We start from the raw sequence: 12,156 nt of genomic DNA, 5'->3' as shown, positions 1-12,156 counted from the left end.
GCACTGCTGTGTGGAAAGAGACAGAGGTGCTAAAGTGCACGGCGGAGCTCGAATGTGCAAGCTACACAACGCAAGGCTGTCTGTTTTTGTTTTGTTTTTTAGGGCAGTTATTTAGCCTCCGAAATATAATCGGTGCTGAGGCTTGGAACTGCACAGCTGAAGAGAGTCATCAAGATAGAAATGCAGAGCGACCGGCAAACCAAACAATGTCACGGTATAGTCACAGAACTATTTAGACCATATGGTCTAGATTGTGCTTTGACACTGTCTGCTTTGAAGATCCACGTGTTCACATCTGTCTGAAGCTTGTGTGTCAGCAGGTAGGGTCCAGTGAATGTGTTGAGAGTGAACCAGAAACAAAAAACTTGAGTTCCAGGCTGGAAAATCAAAAGAGCGAGCTGAATGACAAAGCAAGGCACTTCAGACTGCTGTTTCATAGCCAGTCTGAGCAGCATCGAACATCAGCAACATCTGAAGAAAAAAACAACAACAAGAGGGAAAAGAAAGTAGGCCCAGTGAGACTTGCTTTCAGGTACAGTTCTTTTATTTTTCCATTGGAAAGTTGCTTTCCAGATGCCAGCATCCCTGAGAACATTTAAAATGCAAACCTTCTGGACAGCCCCATCAGTGAGGTGAAACAGGCCAGCCAAAAGATATTCACATCAGCAAACCCACAGCTCTGCACTGCTCTTTTTTCTTCTTCTTCCTTTTAAGTCTATTTTAATGATTAACCAGCATTGCCGTCCAGGCTCTGAGTCTGTTGCTTTGCGATGAGGATATGGTGCCTCCCTCTGCCTGGAGAAATAACTGCAGGCCATGTGTTGGGTTGAGAGCTGTCCATGGTAGTACTTTGTAAGCAGATATGATATGTGTACCTTTATTCTAGACTAGACTATGGATCCCAGGAGAAGGAGAGCTCCGTGATGAACAGGCTTAGTGACATCATTTCAGCTTGAAATACATCATCGAGTAAATAAAAATAAAATCAAAGAGTTGCAGGTATGATTGGAAAAATAGCATTGAAACAAACTAATAAACACAAACCATTAAATCCACTAATCCCCTTTAATCCCCTGTTCAGATAAATCATATAATCTTTCCATGAGGTCTGTAGACAGAGAGCTTTGCTACGTTTTTTTTTTTTAAACCTGTGTTACAGTTACTCTGAGAGTCTGTGACAATAAGAAATTTTCATCCCATTCAGAATCGTTCACCCCGCCACATACTTCCAAATCCTACCAGAAAACAATATTAAAATGCTGTTAGCTGGTGTGGCCATGTGGCTGCTGAAGGATCTCCAGGGGATGTTTTTAGCAGCATGACTTCACCCTTGCTATTCCCTCCTTTTTAGTCAACTGGACTCCTCTATGCGGTCATTTCGAAGCAGCCCCTGCGGTGCGTCTGCATGTCTCTCACGCGGCGGATGGACTGGATCTGGGGGTGGTGGGCTCCCCACTCATTCCAGTGCTTGAAAGGACCCATTTCAAGCATATATTGGTAGCCACGGTAGCCAGGGTACTGGTAACCCACCCAGCTATGTGAAGAAGACAGAAACAGAGGTTAACTACAATGCTTTAGCTTTCAGTTTTCAGCTACGTTGCTATACAAATGACAAAGGTATTTTCTGTATAAGACAACACCTCCCAGTGCTTCGTATTTTACATCTGTTTTCATATTTATTTGTTCTGTCTTTTCTTATTGCACTGTGGATTTCCATGTTGTAATTTTAAGTATTTGATGGGCTATACAGGTGTACACTGTCTGATGGTGTGTTATATTTCTTGGTTATTATTTTTGTCCGATCTGTGAGACTACAGATGAAAAGGAGCCTTTTGACTAATTCTGGAATCTTTGAATCTGAAGAGCCCAAATACACTAAAGCTATAAATCATCCATATTATCTGACAGAGGCATTTTGGATTCCGGCCTTCAGTGAGGTCATCAAGTCTACCAGTTATGGCCCAATCCCCCTCCAGTCAGGGTGAACAGTACCCCTCGATCACCCCCAAAAACATGCCCTAAACAGAGAGCTCAAACCAAGTGGGGAGTTTGACACTGAGCCTGAGTCGAATTAGCCAAAAAAGATAACTAGAAATGGCTTACGTTCCACCGGTGACCTGAATGCTGGCAACACGATCCTGCAAGCCGTAAGACCACAAACTTGGAATATCCTCGTCGCACACTTCCATCTTACGACCCTCAAAATTTGCACATTCATACAGGCAGATCTTGTGGTCCTGCGGGTCCTGTTGGAGAAATACATTGTTTGTCGCAGATTGTGTAAATGTTCATATTTCTATTCTAGATTAACAAACAAAACAAAACAAAAACAAACAAAAAAAAACATAACCAAAGCATTATTATGATTACTGAGGATAAATGATGTATGCATAAATACACAATGGTTGTGTAATATAAATGTTTTAGAAGATAAAATCAAATCCTTGAAAAACAACAGTGAATACTTTTTGTTGTTTGGGGGTTTTTTATAGTTGAAAATGAAACAGCTGCAAAAAAAAGACATCTAATGAATCCTTTCATCCAAAAATGGAAGAAGACTATAAATACACGTGTGAACCCCTCCTCACACAAAAAAAAAAAAATTCCTTTGAGCCAGCAAAAGACAAAAGAAAGAATAGATGGACACGAGCTGCAACGTGAGGCGGACACCAGAGACTAAACCAAAAATTGACAGGCTGAAAAATGTCCACCACAACTTACCATCCGGAGAGGTCTGATTGACATGATGCGGTCGCACCTGTAGCTGTTGGACCAGGTGTCCCAGCGGGGGTACTCTCCTTTCTCCAGTATGAACATCTCACCGGTCATGTTCTGCTGCTCATACCCGACCCAGCTGGAGAGGCGGACAAACAGATAAGGAAAAGGGGCAACCTAAAGTGTGCTGTCACTCACAGTGTGTCTAACACGGGGTCAGTGACTTACGGTCCGATCTCTACCCGGATGGAGCCGATTCTCTCCATGCCCTTCTCGCACAGGTTACGGGACTCTCCAAACAGGTCCATTCTACGTCCCTGGAAGTTCTCGTATTCATAGAGGTATATCTGGAAAGCAAAAACACACTGAAAGCATTAGTTTCTCAAGTACAGTACTTTAGATACATAATTACTTGTTTTCATGTTTTTTTTAGGGCTCTTGGTGTTAAAAAGAAAACCGTAGTAGTACCTTGTGATTGCGCAGCCCAATGGCAGAGTGGCTGCCTATGCTGCCTTGAGCACCTGAGTGAGACATGATCAGCTCTAGAGGGAAGAAGCATGAAGTCAGTCAGCTGTTTTTAGAGATCCTGAAGAGGATAATTACTTCCACTCGACTGCTGGAACATGGCATAAACTCCAGCACGGCAATTAAATTAAAATAGTGGTCATTTAAAATCAAAGATTACTATTCTTTTCTTTTTCTAAAGATTCGCTGGATAGATCCTTGATGCTTATTCATTTAAAAGTAGGTTTTTCTCAGAGTTATCCAATGGCTGTTTTCAGATATAGCTTGTTTTACTTTTGCAGTCTATAAAACGAGTCAACACAAAGCAAACTGAAACACATAATTTGAAGTCAGTTTTTCTTCTGGCACATCCAGCAGTGACATCACAGTTGGGATCAAGGTGAGAACTTCAGCCACACCAGTTCAACAACAAAAACAGGGTTTAAGTAGAGCCAAGCTGCTCATTAAGGATAAAAAAAAAATCCGTTCTGAAAATGATTGAGCTCATTATAAAATAAAAAAATAAACTATGGGTGTCTTTATATTCAAGCATTTTGGACACATCGTTATTATGTGAACATAAATCTAAGGCTGATCAGTTTTTAATGCTTAACTTAGTTATAATAACTCACTTTATCAGATTTTGACCTTAAAGTTGTATTTACTGTGTAAATATTCCAGGACTGCAAGAACATTCAATGATCATCCATAAATCTGTCAATAGTGGCCCGAGCGGCTTTTTAAGGACAAAAGCACTGGGCGCAGTCTCTTATCTTTCTCATTCATGTTAACTTCAGGGTGACAAATGAACACGTAAACTGCATTCTGTGTCAATATTCCTCCTGTTCAGGCCAGAGTTAAGGTTTAAGAGAAGAGGCAGTCCCTAGTTGGTTCTTTGAGTCCAAGGTGTCAGTAGACAGGAAAACAAACACAACATTTCCAAATAACGAGTCTAGCAGTTCTTTAAAAGTTAGAAAGAGGAAAAACTTACAGTTACAATTGAAGGAATGGCCGACCTTTAGAGAAAGTGATGGACGCCGACCTTATGAGAGGGGATATATATATACATTCACATCCAAACCAAGTCTACAGAGGCAGGATTCCGGCTTCTCATTGGCTGTGAGCTGGCTCACAATGTGGGGTCAAAGGGCACGCTGCTAATCCGTGGACAAGTCATGATGACTCAGCTGCTCCTTTTGTTGTCCTGGACCATTGTGGGGGACCAGGGACAGTCACTGCCATCAGCAGAAAGTCTGCACACACACACACACACACACACACACACACACACACGTAGGTGTTTGTCCTGTGTGTGTGAAGCTGTCACTTCTCTTCATGACTTTCTTTTAAAAAGCTTTTTCTTTTCCTCATGTTTTTTCTTTTCTGTCTTTCATTTCATTTTCACTTCTTGCTCTGTGATATATATTTTTTTGGCTTTCACTTTCATTTTTTCTCTTTTTTTTGATGCTTCGTGCATGCAGTCTAAGCTTTTGAGCCCCACGTCTCTAATATGCTGACTGCAGTAGCTTTTGTATAGGCAGGCAAACGGACACTCTTTGGAACATTTGGGTGGTCGACAGGCTATAGTCATGCAGATAGACATGCATCCATGATTGTATCATACAGACGCTTTATTTTCTACATGCACAGCAGCAGACTTGCAGAGTGGCAGCTTCTTGACATGACTTGTGAAATGACCAAAAGACCAGAAACATTAAATGTATTTTTGTTTGCTATATTAAAATAAAAACACGGTGTCATTTTCTTTTACAGTCATGGTAAAAGCAAGTGCACTCTCTCTTTCAATTTTAAGGTTTTATGTATCTGGACACAATGAAAACATAATTCTAGTCCTTAGCAGTGTCACGGCGAATGGGATGAGCCGTGTGGAGAAAATAAAGGAGGATCCAAGCACAGGCACTTGTGGAGGTGCGAAGGAGGTTTGTTGTAAAAATAAAACACAAGGTGAAAAATGGCAGAACGGAACTAAAGATAACCTAAAGTGTAAGAAACTAAAGTATCAAACATGAACACAAACATGACAAAGGGTGAGCAGAGGCATATCAAGGTGGACAGCAGGGTGAACACACGGTGGATACACAGACAGACCAGCAACTGGTACACGAGTAGACACAACTTAAATACACGCAGAAGAACACAGGGAGATTACAAACAGGTGGGGAACACAGCTGGGAGTAATTGACAAGACGAGACAGGGGAAGCAAAACTGAATACACTAACATCAGACATGAACCTTCAAAGTGGAACATGGAAACATACACTGACAAAACTCAGACCTGATACTGGCTGTTTTCTCAGGCTTATATTATATTATATTATTTTTGTGTGTGTATGTGATGTGTTGGTTGTCTGTTTGTTTGTATGGACATACTGCAAATCAATTTCGCTGTAGTGAACAACTACAGCAAGTGTGAGCAACTCTATAAAAGTGGGACTTTTAGCAGTTTGGTGGTCTGTAGTATTCAGGTGTGTGCTAACACAATGCCAAGGAGGAAATACATCAACAATGATCTTAAAGCAATTGTTGCTGCCCATAAATGTGAAATTAAGGCTATTTTCAAAGAATTAGAAATGAGTCATTCTGCAGTAAGGAAAAAAAGAAGGAAAGAAAAACGACTCAAATGAAGAAAACATTCAAGATTGTTGCAAATCTCCCAAGAAATAGACGTCCTGCCAAATTTGCACTAGACTGTGCAATGCTCAGAGTAACTGTGAAAAATCCACGAGTTAAATCTCAGACACTAAAGGCCTCAGTTAGCATGTTAAATGTTAAAGTTCATGACAGTACTATCAGAAAAGGACTGAACCAGTATGGCTACCAGGAGAAAACAAACCACAAAACCTCTGGATCAATTTCCTTTCAACAGAGACCAAAATGAAGAAGTTTGGCCGTAATGCTCAGCACCATGTTTGGAGACAATCCCCCACACCTTATCAGCACAAACACTTCATACCAACTGTCCAGCACTGTGGTGGATGAGCGATGATTTGGGGTTGTTTTGCCCTCACAGGACCTGAGCATCTTGCAGTCACTGAGTCAACCATGAACTCATCTGTATATCAAAGTGATCTAGAGTCAAATGTGAGACAGATAAAACTTCTCTGAAGTGATCCCAAGCCTTTTCTGTATTGGTGACATATTTCTTTCCATTTAGTTTGGGTTACACTGATTTCAACACTGTACTTGTATCTTTTTGACATTTGAGAAAGTAATTTCACAATGGTTTACCTCTTCAGCCTTGAATGTTAGATCAGCACAACAGCTTCACTTAAAATAAAAAGAATTCACAGTGTCCATGTTTAATCAAGTGGTTAATTATTCAAATGCTAAACCAAAAGTTTCTTAGATAAAACTCCAACAGGTTTTCTGCTTCAAAGCATTAGTTTTTCCTCACTGACCCACAATATGCAGGATGTGAAGCTTTAATCTTCACAAAAAGAGTGTAATTGATGCCGCCTGTATGAATATCTTTGCAGGAAATTAAGTCAGAAATTATTATTTATTTTTTCTGCCTTAAAGACAAAATTATATTAGGGTGCATAATAATAACATGTGAAATGCCACCTATTCACAGACAGCCTTTGACTTTTTAGTGCAAAGCAATTTTTGGCTCCTTTTCATTATCATTATTATTATTATTATTATTATTATTATTATTATTATTATTATTATTATTAACAGTAGTAATAGCAATATGCAAGGAGAAGATGAGTGTACACTGGAAGGTCAGCTGTTCCCGTGTAAATGGTTTTCTCTCTGTGTGTCCTTTGTAAGCTCTGCATGCATGTGTGAGTGCATGAATGAAGCCATTGCATGTCTGTCTCTGTCCATGACAGTCTGCCTGCATGACTGAGCATGCGTGCACATTGATTTGAGAGGGGAGAGGTGAAAGGATCGGAGACGTGGGGTCAGTAGAAGCGGACATGATGTACAAATCTGAGACAGAGCACACCGCATTCTGGAAAGCCCTTGTGAGTAAACAAGAGACAAGTTATCTTTTGTATTAGACAAATTTTTATGTCCCCCTAGATTTTGAAAAACCTTTAATGATGAAAAGTCTAAGCTTGCCTATCTTTTTTCAATTTTTTTGCTTTCTAACTTAATTCTACTTGTGGTGCTTTTCCTATTTGCAGGGCAGTCTCTGCCAGGACTGTGAACATCTGTTATCTGTTATCAGACTAGGCCGTGCCAGGACTTGGTCCGGCCCACCGGTCATGGACCATTTGGAACTTGTGCTTATCTGCACTGGGCACCGTGCCCTCCATCCAGTCCTACTGCAGCTAAAGCCCAGCAGCTCAGCGCCGAACAATGCACGGAGCAGCAATGTGCTGACTCCTGCCCCGACCCACAGGCCCAGCTGCTTTTCAGCACCAACATGTATAAATAGGTCCGTTTACTCTGAGGTCAGGACATCGTTTTTGTGGAGCCCCCTGTGAGCACTGAACAGCTATTCTTTGGGGCCGGTCAGGTAAGCCCTCTATCTCAGTCCATTCAGCCTATACAACCTTGTGCAGACTATTGTCACTTACATTTTTGCATTTTTTTTTTCCTCTTTGTGGATTTCGCTGAGTCACATGAATGTAAAGACAGAGAGCAGACATGCATATGCAAAGGTGTACTGACGACACACAGGGAGGACATGTATGCACTGTGTCTACATCTGAACGTGGTTTCATCAAGTGTGGAGAATTTCCCATAGTTAGCTGTTTCAAGCCCAAACATGTATGACAAAGGCAGTATTGTTATATATGTCAAAAACATTCTAATTAATGAACTTTGTAAATTTTGTTATAAAATTTGGTCAAATTCAAAAAAAGACACACCAACATGACACATAAAATGATGACAGTCTGCAAGATCCTCTTATATTTTGCATAAAAACTGCAGAAACGCTCGTTATTGTTTTAAGTGGTGTGAATGATAAGCTGTATGTTTAATAAATGCAACACTCCCTGCTCTTCATTCTGAAGGTATATCAAGTCGGAAACACAAAGTAGCATGGCTCTAAACAACCCTAACCCACTGGGACCATGGAAAGTGAGTCTGACGCCCTTGTCATGGATCAACAACAAAAGCAGATAATGCTTTTAAATATCAAGCCTGGCCTGATAAATGTGTGACGTGTGCATCTGTGCACACATCAGTGTGTGCGTGCAACATGTGCATGCTACATGTATGCATTTGTGTCCGCTCCAGATCACAGTTTATGACCAGGAGAACTTCCAGGGGAAGCGTCTGGAGTTTACCTCAGCCTGCCAGAACATCATGGAGTGTGGCGTTGACAACATTCGATCCTTGAAGGTGGAGTGTGGCGCGTAAGTCACCCACAGAGAAAAGAAAATCTCGAAACCAGAGTGTGACCTAAAACACATTTATCATTTATTAGAAAGATACTGAAAGATCTGTTAGTATTTAAACTCAAAACATAACATCTGAAATTACTTATAGCCCTCACTTATAACTATTTAAAGTTCACTATAAGCTTTTTTAAAATATACAAAACATTTGCCTGATGTCTTCTAATTGGTCTGTGTTCCTGTGATCCAGCGATGCATTCATGTGTCTCTCTGTTTGTTCGTGGCAGCTGGGCAGGATATGAGCACTCCAGCTTCTGTGGCCAGCAGTTTGTTTTGGAGAGGGGAGAGTACCCTTACTGGGAGTCATGGAGCGGCAGCAACGCCTACCACATTGAGAGGATGATGTCTTTCCGCCCCATCTGCTCTGCTGTGAGTTTCTGTCCTAAATCAGCAGCTTCTGCTTTTTCTCCATCTATACAAAATGTAAAAAAAAAAAAAGTATTTGTCTCATGAAATGGTCTCATGTGTGTGTAAAGCTCAATAGAGTGACTAATAAAGGCGCTGAGTGCAGCCTAAAATAGAATGGAGTGCACTTGCAACTTGTAAATTATTAGATTTTGGGCCCAATTCACACAATTTTAATGATTATTATGCAACTCTTTTGTGCCTGGAAGGTTGCTACCTCATTACTACACCTATCACCAACATCATGTGTTCTTTTGCCTGTTTTCTCTGGCTGACTCATGCTCGCACAGAATCACAAGGAGTCCAAGATGGTGCTATTTGAGAAGGAGAACTTCATGGGGCGCCAGTGGGAGATAAACGATGACTATCCTTCCCTGCAGGCTATGGGCTGGGGCAACAACGAGATCGGATCTATGCAAGTTCAGAGCGGCGCGTAAGTCTCGACATCGGAACTCGTATTACTCTTTACAGGCTTCACACATGTTAAAATTGGAACAAGTGAAGAAAACTGTAGCTGATAGTGGCTTCCAGGCTTATCCACTGGCATACAACTGTTGTCTTTTCCTCCTGTAGCTTCACGTATATTTTTCTAAATGCATTTCATTTCACTTGCTGTCTAAACCACAAATTCCCCTCTCCTCCTCCTCCACCACCAGCTGGGTGTGCTACCAGTTTCCAGGTTACCGTGGTTACCAGTACATCATGGAGTGTGACCATCACGGTGGCGAGTACAAACATTACAGAGAGTGGGGCTCCCACGCTCAGTCCTTCCAGGTGCAGTCGCTGCGTCGAATCCAGCAATGAGACCCCGCGGCCTCCTCTCCCAGCCTCTCGCTCTTTACCTCCTCCAGATCTTCCCTCCTGCTCCTCCTCTTCCACCCTTAACCCAATCATTCCAGCACCTTCTGGTGCTTTATCATCGAGATGTTTACGACACTTTTCTTGTCTGTTGCCAAATGAAAATAAAGAGAAAACATGAGAAGAAAAAAAGAAAGTTAAAAACAGGCCACTGTAGAGAAGCTCCTGACTGATGCCCCGCTGAGGAAAGAAAAGGAGGACGCTAAAAACAGGCCTCAAGGCAGCAGCAGGGTGGTGATGTCACTCAGAGTCATTGCTCCTCATATTTGTGGATAACTGTGGTGCTGCCAGTGTTCAATAAAGACAGAAGAAGGCAACTTAAATAAAGAGTCTGCTGCTAACCTCTGGTGTGCTCAGTTGTGATTTATTTTAAAACAGCGAGCTTTGCTTTAGGCTTCTCTGTTTAACTGTGACTATTTGCAGTGAAAAGAAGCTGGGAGCACATAAGGGATAGTAGGTATATTGGTAGTCATGTTTTGTTTTACGCCTTAATAGAAGCAAAATTGACTTATACTTACATAACACCTTTCTACTCCATTTGAGCACTCACAAGTGCTTTCTAGTACAAGTCACCCAATCACATACCCTGGTACCCTGGTTCTTCCATATTTTACATATTGTGTGGAAGTGTGGGGAAACACATATAAAAATACAACTAATCCATTAGTCACAGTACAGAAACGAGCACTGCGTATTATTCACAAGGCTGGTTATCTAGATCATACTCACAAACTCTTCCTTCAGGCAAAGTTACTTAAATTCCAGGATCTGGTTAATTACAATACATCTATAATCTTATACAAAGCCTTTAATAAACTTCTACCTACAAATTTACAAATTATATTTGAAATTCGAGAAAGGGTTTATAATGTGAGAGGCTTCGGAGAATTCAAATTACCCAGAACTCGAACAACCTGTAAAGGTTTTTGTGTGTCTGTATGTGGTGTGAAAATCTGGAACAGTCTGAGTTTACAACTGAAACAATGCAAAAATATTCATAGATTTAAATTCCTCTACAAACAGTTGGTCTGGTCACAGTATACTCAATGATGGTTTTGTTGTGCTCTGTAATGTCTGTTCTCTTAACATTGCTGGTATGGATTAAAAAAAAAAAAAAAGTGTGTGCGTATGATTGTACATATATGTACATGTGTGTGTAGATATATATGTATGTATGTATATTTATGTGTGTTTGTCACTATGTAATTATTATTGCCTGTTACCTGTGGTAACGCAATTTATAATTAATATATATTCTGTATTCAGTTATGAAGGTTCTATTTGTTGTTTGCGAGCTGCCGTTGAGATGCTTGCATGTGACCGGGGCTGTTGATGGTTTGTTTGGTTGCAACGATGGGCGTAGCTGCGGGAAGCTTATTGTTTTTTGTTGATGAGTGAGTATAGGGGTGGGATTTAATAAGTTTTCTTCGTCCCACTCCTTTTCAGGTAATTTTTGTTTTTGTTTTGTGCACTTTATGTTCAATATATGTATTCTTGTTGTGCCTGAAATGAACAAATAAATGAATGAATGAATGAATGAATGAACATGCACTCACACTCGGATCAGGGGCAACTCAAGGTTTAGTATTTTGCCTAAGGAGTGTCATTAGCCAGTACTAAAGCTGGTTAATTATTGGAAAGCACGAGCATCTTCTTGAATCTTTTAATGTGGAAATGAGACTAATTACTTAGAAAAATAAATTCAGCTTTTAAAATCAGGACACATTGGGACTTCCTTATAATGACTAACAGCAGGAAGCAACAGCACAGATAAGTAAACCACACATTGAAATTCTTAGATCCCTTATGCTAAACCTATTAGATCTAGTTTAGTTTGCCGCTGGAGCTTTAACCTCTGCAGTTATAGTTTAGCCAGAGCTGTCTGAAGTTAAACACCTCGGGGGTTTCAAAAACTTTGACAACTTGCTACCAGCTCAGGGAAAACAAAGCACTTTGAAAGCATTTTGAAGTGTCCTCAGAACCTTTGAAAGGTGAAAAATACATGTATTGAAAGATTTCCAGGCTGCATGTACATCCTAGCCTGGAAAATGTGAGGAGAGTTTGTGTTTTTGAAATCTGAAGGCTCTGAGAGATGCTTTGGATTGCAATTTTCCAGAATTTGCTAATATTGGTAGCATCCATTCTTTCCCATTAGTGGTGGTCATACAACCCCACAGGAGGATATTCCTACCCCCCCATGCTTAACAGCTGACAAATTGGGATAATTTTGTTCTCCAGACACTAAAGCGTTGATTTCTATGCTCTAAACATTGGTTTTGTGAAGAGATTGCAGAT

General features: G+C 40.7%; 2 protein-coding genes across 2 annotated transcripts; one reads left to right on the top strand and one right to left on the bottom strand.

Moving 5' to 3' along the window:
* Positions 1-1,365: 1,365 nt before the first annotated feature.
* On the bottom strand, positions 1,366-3,249 carry crybb1l3 (crystallin, beta B1, like 3). Its single transcript, XM_085371733.1, has 5 exons — positions 3,184-3,249; positions 2,944-3,062; positions 2,722-2,854; positions 2,104-2,246; positions 1,366-1,534 (listed from the first exon to the last, which is right to left on the bottom strand). Exons 1-5 carry the CDS (start codon positions 3,247-3,249, stop codon positions 1,366-1,368), a joined length of 630 nt encoding a protein of 209 aa, XP_085227859.1.
* A 4,266-nt stretch (positions 3,250-7,515) lies between these two features.
* Positions 7,516-10,170, top strand: cryba1a (crystallin, beta A1a). The gene is made up of 6 exons (XM_085371710.1): positions 7,516-7,709; positions 8,212-8,278; positions 8,438-8,556; positions 8,826-8,967; positions 9,294-9,436; positions 9,660-10,170. Exons 2-6 carry the CDS (start codon positions 8,240-8,242, stop codon positions 9,805-9,807), a joined length of 591 nt encoding a protein of 196 aa, XP_085227836.1. The 5' UTR covers positions 7,516-7,709; positions 8,212-8,239; the 3' UTR covers positions 9,808-10,170.
* The last annotated feature ends 1,986 nt before the right edge of the window (positions 10,171-12,156 follow it).

This window comes from Diplotaxodon limnothrissa, linkage group LG14 (assembly GCF_057381915.1).
Source record: "Diplotaxodon limnothrissa isolate DT_005_m linkage group LG14, D_limnothrissa_male_GT1.1, whole genome shotgun sequence".
In the NCBI taxonomy this organism is placed as follows: domain Eukaryota; kingdom Metazoa; phylum Chordata; class Actinopteri; order Cichliformes; family Cichlidae; genus Diplotaxodon; species Diplotaxodon limnothrissa.
The sequence above is the reverse complement of the archived record's forward strand: the minus strand, read 5'-3'. Positions and strand labels throughout refer to the sequence as shown.

Bases quoted from the DNA above. Each gene is read 5' to 3' on its own strand.
- crybb1l3 (XM_085371733.1), bottom strand. From the start codon at position 3,249: ATGTCTCACTCAGGTGCTCAAGGCAGCATAGGCAGCCACTCTGCCATT. The intron at 3,063-3,183 runs GTACTACTACGG...TTTGCTTTCCAG, and splicing joins TTGGGCTGCGCAATCACAAG to ATATACCTCTATGAATACGA. The intron at 2,855-2,943 runs GTAAGTCACTGA...CCGCCTCTCCAG, and splicing joins ATCCGGGTAGAGATCGGACC to CTGGGTCGGGTATGAGCAGC.
- cryba1a (XM_085371710.1), top strand. From the start codon at position 8,240: ATGGCTCTAAACAACCCTAACCCACTGGGACCATGGAAA. The intron at 8,968-9,293 runs GTGAGTTTCTGT...ATGCTCGCACAG, and splicing joins TCCGCCCCATCTGCTCTGCT to AATCACAAGGAGTCCAAGAT. The intron at 9,437-9,659 runs GTAAGTCTCGAC...CTCCACCACCAG, and splicing joins ATGCAAGTTCAGAGCGGCGC to CTGGGTGTGCTACCAGTTTC.